This window comes from Mastomys coucha, unplaced genomic scaffold (assembly GCF_008632895.1).
Source record: "Mastomys coucha isolate ucsf_1 unplaced genomic scaffold, UCSF_Mcou_1 pScaffold12, whole genome shotgun sequence".
NCBI lineage: Eukaryota > Metazoa > Chordata > Mammalia > Rodentia > Muridae > Mastomys > Mastomys coucha.
Genome location: NW_022196894.1, coordinates 95,736,146 through 95,746,238, shown reverse-complemented (window position 1 = coordinate 95,746,238; position 10,093 = coordinate 95,736,146). Strand labels below are relative to the sequence as shown.

General features: G+C 45.0%; 1 protein-coding gene across 1 annotated transcript in view; it reads right to left on the bottom strand.

Annotated features, from left to right (window-relative positions):
- Positions 1-1,802: 1,802 nt before the first annotated feature.
- The window catches only part of Bace2 (beta-secretase 2), an 86,334-nt gene continuing 78,043 nt past the window's right edge, over positions 1,803-10,093 (bottom strand). Inside the window, exon 9 of the mRNA XM_031364535.1 lies at positions 1,803-3,958. Within this exon, the coding sequence (XP_031220395.1) occupies positions 3,705-3,958 (254 nt within the window). The 3' untranslated portion in view covers positions 1,803-3,704. The remainder of the gene's footprint in view (positions 3,959-10,093) is intronic.

Here is a 10,093-nt window from a genome sequence, read left to right as displayed (position 1 = left end):
ACTGGAACAGGCATCTTCTAAACCAAACAAATCGTCCTCTGCTGAATGTCTGCTCAGTGGCCAGTGAGCAACCTGAGGGCTTCCCTTTTGAGATCCCCAAAACGTAGGCCATGCTGACAAACTAGAGTAAATTGGGATATCCTGGCTCTCCAGGACACTGAAACAGCAGACTGAGGCAAGGGACATACCTCTGTCCTGACTCCTTCAGGCCTTGTCCCCCTCTAAGAGTTTAGAATTTATCAACTCCCAGGAATCCTTGACTCTTTGCTGATGGAATTCACTAATCCCTCTTTGGCTCAGGCAACATGCAGGCAGCCTGCTTCTCGCATGTCCTCTTTGTCAACGTTGCCTTTCAATTCTTGAAACTGGGTGGAGGGGAGTTATCGCTCTGTAAAATAAAGATGACACCTCCAACACAGTAGGCCAACTAGAGGATGAAAGAAAGCTAACGCTGAGATGGAAGAAGCATTTTCCAAATCGCTAACACTGCTTATTCTGGGACCTTGCTCTACTCCCAGTATGATTCTCTTACCCCTCCCCCACCACCACCTACCCCCTCCCCCCCACACACAAAACTCCTTTACTGTCTAACAGGTAAATGGCTACACATTCAGGTCTGTAATTCTTAAAACATACTGGAGATGTACATAATCCTATATGTGTGTTTTTTCCTGTTTTGCTTTTCTTCAGAAGATAGTGGAGATTTTTTTTTCTCCCGTGGGTGTGCCAATACTCAATTCTATTAAGTTAATGCAAAAGAAAACACTCTGGGATGCCGCCCAGCTATTTGTTTTCCACTAATAAAGATAAATGCTGTGAGACCCGATTATCCCCATCTGTGGGACAGACTTTTGGTCAGTGTTCTACTCCCAGGGAGGAAGTGGAACTCAAATCCCAGCCAGGCATAGCTGATCCAACAGGTGAGAAAGTGTTAAGCCAATTCAGCAAATTCCCATTCTTAATTAAATCATCAAGTAGCTCCTCCCCACCTCTTAAAGGAGAGAACAGAGTCTGCTTTAGAGAAATCTCTTCCTCAAAGCTCCTTGGAGTCTTTCTTGCTACTTTCTTGGTCATAGTTTTCTTCCCAAATGTATCTCCAACCCAAACTTCTGGGTTTCAGGACCACTCAGATAAATTCTTTCCAAATTGCTCAGAAGTGATGTGTGCTGGGAGAAGCATATCCATGGTCTTGCGCAGCACACCTACCTCGTTAACTCCAGGCCCTCGTTTCTGGCAAACAAAACAAAACAAACAAAAAAAACCAACCAACCAAACAAACAAACAAGCAAACAAAACCCCCTAAAGCCAAAAACCAAAAACAAATAAAACAAAAAAACAAAGGAAGAAATTCCATAGGCCACACCAGGAGACTGGACACAGATCATCTGCGACTCTCAATGTGGGGAGAAGGATCTGCCAGTCTGTCCTCATTCTATTCAAGGTAAAACCAAGACCCTCAAAAGGCCGCTATTTTGATTCCTGTTCAAGGCAAACACTCCTGAAAGTCTGCCAAGTGAAGCCTCAATTTGCAGAACTTGAGAAGGTGGGCGTCACCACAGTTTTGACTAAGTATATGCCAGGAAAATGTCCCAAATTCAACTGCCGATTTCATTCTGGTTGCTAAGCTATGCTCTTGTAATTTAAGTATTCCCACAAAAATGTCACATCAAGTGGCATCTGAGATACAAAGGTAGACACATTTGATATGAAATACAGAAAATGCTGATAATCTTCCACCTGCCCTGACATCCTGCACTTCAGAAGCCCGGCGCAATACAAAGAATCAGTTATCGTGAGTGCGAAGATTGAGCAGTCCTCCTGTTTCAGGGATTCAGAGTCCTCACAGAACAGGGAAGGGAGGCAGAGTCTCGGAGAACTTGGTTCTTTTCCATATAAACCTGACTAGAAGATAGTAATCAATGGAAAAATCAACAGGTGAACAGATCCCACATCCAGAGATTTCCAGCTCTGTAATGCACTTTGAAATTACGCTCAACCAGAGCGTGCTGGACACACCTGTGAGCATTTGAGAATACAATGTTATCCCTGCTTCGGTTGGATCTTTCTTCTTCAACAGCTCAGCTCCTCTCACACGAGAATCTCACAGAAGGTTCCTCTGGCTGCTGGGGAAGTCTTCTAGCTCATGGTGACATTCCTGGATGGCTCTTAAGTGTCCCTGGCATGGCCATGTGTTTCTCAATACGGAGGTGACCAGGTGAGCAGAACGGATGGTTGAGACATCCACACAGACTTGTGAACACCAAGGACCTTCCTGCTGGAGGGGCTGCTTAGCACCCTGGGTGGAATGTTTCATGTCCAACCTATCCTGGTAGCAGGTAGCATCACAAAGTGAACACTGAACTTGGCACAGGAGTGGGGGAGGGGCTGCCACAAGGTGACTTTGTATGTCAATTAACCATTCCATCATCAACAAGTGGCCCCATGGAGTACCAGGCTTCCACTTTTCTTTGGCAAAGGTCTCAAATGGCACTAAATAAAGGTACTGCTGATCTCCCATTGCCAAGGCTTTACCATGCCCCAACTCCCCCCATCCCCCTCAGGGGAGAATCACAGAAGTTACCTGCCAGTCAGGTGCTTTCAAGTTGCTTTGGATTGGTACACTTGGGCCCAAGGCGTCTTATGAAGGGAAATGCATGGCTTCAAAGGACTCAAAAAAGTGTAAATGACTCCAAGTCACGAGTTTCCCTTCCCTGACAGCTGGTCAGAAGCACAGGCATCTGGCCATGTCTCCATTTCCCAGATCAGTAATTACCAATTTAGTTCCAAAGAAGATTTAGAGAAAAGAAACAATTATGGCAGCAGAGATGAGAGAGTTTGTTTTCCTCATTAAAACATGATTAATTAACTTGAAATCTGAGCAAGTGTATGTGACCATGGCCAGTTTGGTGACAGAATGTCAAGAGCAGCATGTAGCCCAGCACCTGTTCCGCCTCATTGTACAGGCCAGGGCAATAGTGGGAACCAAGCTGCCTGAACCCTACCCAAACTCAGAACACTGGCCAAGCCACACAAGTGGCATCTTTACCTGCATGCCAAAGATACTACATTTCATTTGAATGCTATCTCACTCTGCCTTCCTGGCAAGGGAGAGTGTGATCTGTGTGTGGATTCTCATTACTGGGGAGCCTGAGACCTACTCAAGGTCCTATAGTACAGTCAGGTACAGAAGAAGGCTGTGTGACTCTCTCATCTGGCTCGGGTCTACTTCTGCTAGTATATTGAAAGGCTTCTCACTTGTTCTAGATAAGACAGTAGTCTAGTACAAAATACCCTTTAATATGGTCATAACCGAAAGTGTCCTCTAGGCAAGAGAGCAAGCAACTGAATGCACACATTTTTTTCCTGAGGTTGAAGAGACTATAGTAACTAACCATGGCTTGCCTGTTTTTTTCTTTGTTTGGGTTGTTTTTGGTTTTGGTGGTACACTGGGCAGTTTGGCATAACCAGTCCCATAAAGCCTGAAGCCCAATGCACTGTTTTGGTTTGAGGTGTTTTTATTATCATTTTTCTCTGAAGTAGAAAAGATCTGAAAACTTGGAAATCAAGAGTAATCAAGATACAGCGAGTCTGGAAGGCATTCAGACGCACAGTTGAGGTTCCAGACTAATGGACAGAGAAGCCAACCGGAGATGTCCCTCTTGGAAGAGCTGAGTTCGAGGCTGCTGGAGTTCAGATGAGGCTCTTCATTTCCAGCGATGTCTGACTAGTGAGGACTCATCGTTAACTACCTCCGGGTCTCGGGGGGCATGTCGGCAGTGCAGCGGGAGCAGCAGGAGTAGGATCAGAACCAGGAGAATGGCTCCACACACACTCATCAGGGCATAGGACACAATCCACAAGATGGGCTCATTCAGAGCCTGTGCTGGAACACAGTTGCTGGCTATGTCTTCCGTGGAAAAGGGCCCAGAAATTTCAGACACTGTGGTACCTGCCATCTCTGAGGAGACAGAAGGAAAAAGGTCACAGCTGTGAGTCAAGAAGCCCCCCCGGCAGTGGGCACAGAGCTCATGGCTGGTTAGGTTACACTGAGGCTCAGATACTGAGTGTGCACTTAGGGCCAGCTCAGGAGCAGCATGCCCTCAGGGTCGAAGATGAAGGAGGAGTAGAAAGAGGGGCAGTTTGCCCCTCTTAGAAAGCTCAGGGGAAGCTGCCTGGGATGAGTGAGGAAGGGGTCTTTTGGCAAAGCTGATTTGACCCCACGTAACACTTAGTGAGACCAACGTAGTCTTTTTAATATTTTGTTTGGTTGGTTTTCTTGCAATAGGGTCTTACTTCATAGCCTGGGCTGGCCTGAAACTTGCTATGTAGCCCAGGCTACCTTTGAACTTATGGCAGTCCTCCTGCTTCAGCTTCTTGAGTGCTGAGATCACACTTGAGCTAGCATATGTAGCCCAACTCACTCTGAGTGGTTCCAAGATTATCCTAGCCACACTAGCTTGGGAGGGACCACTTCCCCCATCCTATGTCAAATCTGAAAGACCATAAAGCGAAAGCGATCAATTAACAAACATATGACTTGTGGTATAAAAGGTGACACAGAAACATAGGATGCCCTATTGGCCTCTGCTAAAGACCTCGGTGTTAGAATAAGATCCATGAATGAAGCTGGGTGAGATTTCTGAGAGCTTGTGAGAAGACACCAAGTAAACAAGACAAGAGTCTTGTAGTCTCTATTCCTCCTTAACATGGGTTGATCTTGGAATGAGCCTTTGAGCCCCTCCCAGGTATAAGTCAGAGTGAATTTCACTTGAGATTACCTATCATCTTACCCACTAGCATTTAGAATGATGCATGACTTACTGTGTACAGCCTACACTCATGTGACCTTGCCCTTGTGACTCTATACACCTGGGCTTGCTTTCTTCCAGAGTTGTAGCAGCCGAAGGCTTTACTTGGGTGCTGGGGAAAGTGGACTAGAAAGGTCTCCTGACTACTCTCTTAGTCCCAGAATACTACACCACAAAACATTTTCTGTGGTTGTTTTCTTCTTTTTTGATTCAAGCCTCAGGATCTTGCCAAATATGATCTTTTTCACTTGGGGGAAGAAAATAAAGTCATGGTACGATGATAGTCTTTAAAAAACGCCTTTACAGGAAGAAGAAATGACTTGTTTCCTTTGCAAAGGTCATATCCTTTCTGGCCTGTGTAGAGTCCGCCATGATAACGGCTTTTTAAAAAGCACCTGAGGTTGAAAAAACAAAACAAAAACCAAAAGAAACCAACCAACCAAACCAGCCAGTGAACATGGCCTGCCAACACCCAAGCATGGTGAGATGCAGCCTCAGTTGATCCATACCCCCAGAAGCCTCCAGTGGGAAGGAAGGAAAGGGATGTTAGCACACAACACCCAGGAAGCAAAGCCAACTGGCCACTTCCTTGTGAAAGTCAGTTTCTCCTGACAGACACACAGCCACATCACCATGCATCCTGGGTTTTCTTGGTTGGGTGACTTCCTTGTGAAAGTCAGCATGTCCGGACACAGCCACATCACCACACATCCTGGGTCTCCGGACACACAGCCACATCACCATGCATCCTGGGTCTCCGGACACACAGCCACATCACCATGCATCCTGGGTTTTCTTGGTTGGGTGACTTCCTTGTGAAAGTCAGCGTGTCCAGACACACAGCCACATCACCACGCATACTGGGTCTCCGGACACACAGCCACATCACCACGCATCCTGGGTCTCTGGTCACACAGCCACATCACCATCCATCCTGGGTTTTCTTGGTTGGGTGACAATACTGGGATGGTGACTCTGGCCCCTCTAGTACACAAAAGCAGAAACATTTCCTGTTGGCCACTCTGCCCTATAAAGTCCAAAGACAAATGACTCCACTCCAAATCAGGAAGGTAATGCATATTTACAATAGAAACCTTGCAAATAAAGGGAAGGGAAACAGTCAGAGACACAAGTCGGAACAATACTAATTTTCTTTTGTGTAACATTTTTTTCTATGATAAAATCATTATCATTAAATCTTAAGTCCAGCTATTTTGATGACTATACAAAAAGACATATTATGGACACATCAATTGATGTTTGACTTTCAACTACATTACTCCTGAGTGGGAGAACTACCGAGCACTGGAGATAACAGGTCAGTGGGAGTATATTTGCTGAGCATGCAGGAGACCCTGAGTTCAAGTCTCAGGACTGCAGAGAGAAAGAAAGGAAAAACCTTACTTAATGGCTATTTGGATTTTTGTTTCTCTGTTCTCATGGATTTGTACAAATCTTTCAGATAGTAAAATCTTCCTTATGTTGTGAATGCCTTTGTGAAGCAGGTCATTTGTCTTTCTTCAAATTTACTTCATAAATGAGATGTGTCAGCCAGTACACAGACGAAAGTAAGCCCGTGCGGTGCACAGATGGCAATGCAGGAAGGCAGGAAGCAATTCAAAATCACTTGAAACCACTTTTGCTTCCAGCCAAGATGGAGTCACAGGGGCCAGTCTGACCTCCCACTTTGAAACAAATGCAACATTGGGTGAAATGATGCTAAAGGAAAAAAATAAAGGAAGAGTGTCCTGGCACAGTTTTATGCCTCTAGGCTGTGGGCTAGAGAGAGAGGCATACACCAGGTTGCTTCCTTCATAAGCCCAGGCAGAAGTCCAGCGAAAGAATGGTTGTAGCATTTGCAGCATAGGTTCCTGCTGAGGAGACAGCTCCACCAGAGGGTCAAGGCCTCCTGGAGCCTTCAGCAGGGAGCTCAGCCAACTCTTCATATCCAGGGGCCCTGTATCCATATCCAACCAACCACAGACCATTCCAGAAGAATAATGATATCTCTACTGAAAACATGCAGACTTTTCTCTTGTCAATATTTCCTGAACAGCACAATGTGACACTGAGAGAAGTATGATGTCATCTAGAGATGATAGAGTGCAGGTGGTACACAGACCTGACACTGAGTGAGGTGTAATGTCATCTAGAGATGATGCTCAGATTCTGTGAAGACACCGGGCCATCTCATAGAAGGGACCTGATACTGTTAGCCTTGACATCAACTAGAGATGATATAAGGACTGGACTTGGAGTCGGTGCAGACAGTGGTCTATCTTATAGAAGAGGCTTGTGCATCCCTGAGCATCCTTGGATCTTAGTGTCTCGAGGTTCTGGATCTCATTCCTTGGGTTCTGAAGGATACTAGCTTTATCAGAGAAACTCTATCCCAGAGACTGGGAGATGTCTTGTGTTGGATATTAGGCTCCCATAAAGGAATCTTGGAAGTGTGGTGGTTTGAATAAGCTTGGCACAGGAAGTGATACTATTTGGAAGGGTAGACTTGTTGGGGTAGGTATGACCTTTTTGGAGGAAGTGTGTCACTGTGAGTGTGAGCTTTAAGACCCTCTCATCCTAGCTGCCTGGAAACCAGACTTCTCCTAGTGGCCTTCAGATGGAGATGTAGAACTCTTAGCTCCTCCTGTACCTTGCCTGCCTAGTTTATGCCATGCTCTCTCCTTGATGATAATGGACTGAATCTCTGAACCTGTGAGCCAGCCCCTATTAAATATTGTCTTTATAAGAATTGCCTTGGTCATGGTGTCTCTTCACAGCAGTGAAACCCTAACTAAGACAGAGGATGATAAGCACTCAGTCTATAGGACAGAGTACAGCAAGGAGATGGAATGCACAATTTACAGTTCACATAGAGAAGAAGGGAAAGGCAGTGAGGGCACAGGGAAGGATTTTAGCCAGAAATGCCCATAGATGAGTTCAGCTGCACACAGGATATTATGGCCATGATTATCGCCATATTCTAATGAGGAAGTCAGAGGGATATTTAACAAGATAGGGATACAGAAGATGTTAGAAGACCTAAACCAAACTTCCTGTTACAATACATAACATGAAAAAGACATCAGTGTTATTAATGGTACACTATAGACAAAGAGCATCAGGGTGGAAGAGATGGCTCAGGAGTTAAGACCACTGGCTGTTCTTGAAGATAACCTTGGTTCAATTTCTAGTGTCCACATCACACATCAAAACCATCTGTAACTCTAGTTCCAGGGGAACCAACACCCTCTTTTGGCCTCTGTGGGCAGTGTATACCTGTGCTCACACATATATGAAGATAAAAAAATAAAAATAAATCTTTTAAAAAGACTAATCAAATTAAAGATATCATGATAGAACTATGTGAATTGACACACAGAGAGAACACTGAGAACCAAATAAAGAACCTCAGTGAATATGGATTATCTCACACTGCTTATTCTTGTTACAGGGCCAAAGGAAGGAGAAGGGCAGGAGACTAAGAAGAAGAAATGGTACCTAAAAATTTTCAGAACTTAATGTGAATTATATATAAATTCATTGATTGCAGAGCTGTGTGCATGTACACACACACACACACACACACACACACAAGCACATAGACACTCCCATCCCTAATGAAGGACTGAGAAGGGCATGGTCAGGTACAATGGGAGAATTAGGGTAGGGTTTGATTCATGCACAATGCATGGGCATGTGAGAATAGCATATTGACTTACTGATATGAACAATTAGTTACACACATGCTAGTAACAATTCCAGAAAGGACACACACAGAGTGCTTAAGAATCAGCCATGCCAGGTCGGGGAACCAACCCCAGAAATCTTCATACAGTTGAATGCCTATATTTGTCTATGTTTTTCCTATATGTGTTATGTCAAAAAACCAAAAAACCGAAAAGCCCCAGACTCCCCCAAAACAACAATAACAACAACAAAACCCAAAAAACCAAACTCAATAAAATCAAATTTTCTTCATTGAACATGCCGTAACGTTGAAGTCAGAAGATGACCTTATGTGCTAGGCCTCAGAAACCTGGGACAAATGTGGCTGAGGTGAATATTAACATATTAAATCAGATGCTGGGCAGCTCTCCCAGCATCCCTCAGTACTTGTGGCTCCTCTCGGCACTTCTCATTGTACCCCTACCCTAAACCTCTCCATCCCGGTGGTTTCTCCTCCCCTTGCCTGGTCCCTATATAATGCAGCCATTTTGACTACCCTGTTCTCTTGTCATCTTTGCCTGGGCCACCTCTCTTGGTCAGTGGCTCCTCTATTGCTTCCCCTCCCCATTTAGTCTGCCGGCCATGTTCAGCTTGGATTCTTATCTCTGCCTGCTTTCTCCCTTATATCTAAAATCTTTTCCAACTTTAGGACTCATCATATCTTCCTCCTCTCACTTAACTTTTTCATTCACCATGTCCCTTTAAGGTTTTTCGGGAAGAGCACCAATCTGAGGTTATCAGACATAATGCCTTAGATAGAAACCACCACAAGCTCTGTCCGCAGCATTGGAGGAAAGTGGATTTCAAACTGAGGCTGGGAACTGGGGATGTGACTCATTTGGTATCAAGTCTGCCTAGCGTGCAGGAAGCACGAGACTCCATGCCCAGCACTGCCCAAGCTGCTATGGTAACCCCAGAACTAGAGGAAGCAGGAAGATAAGAAGTTGTAGGCCATCCTAGGCCACATAGGGAGGCTGAAGTTAGCCTGAGACCCTTCTCGAAAACAGCAATGATAAGAGCTACGTCTGGATCTTATTCCCTTCGCTAGGCATCTGTGCATTTGTTAGATACATTAACTGTGCTATGAAGCTGGTTTGACCTTGCTGTGTTGGATTTATATAGGAGAAGTCATTGTTCACTGTGGGGAGGGGGGTGAACCTGGGAGTGGACTCTGGTCTCAGATCCTTGCTCCTTGTTAGGCAGGGGCTACCTCACTGAGCTTAACGACCCTGTCTGCTCTGTGTTCTCAGCTATCTGTGTTGACTCTCACTTTTCTTGCCTATAAAATGGGGGTTTAAGCACCCCTATAAGTGACAGTGTTGGAAGAATAGGTGAGTTAGCAGTTGTTAAGTGTGTACATGGTTCCCGGGGAACATGTCAGTGCTCTGTGATGGTCAGCTGTTACTATGTTGTTACTTTAATTCTTGTTATCAATGTCTGGGGTTAAAATGTAAATTGTGTATTTTTCTCTGTTGTCCCCAGAGGGCCATGACCTGGTTGATAATGAATGCCTTGGGAGATATAATATCACTTTACTAAGGATGCTTGTCTGATCCCCC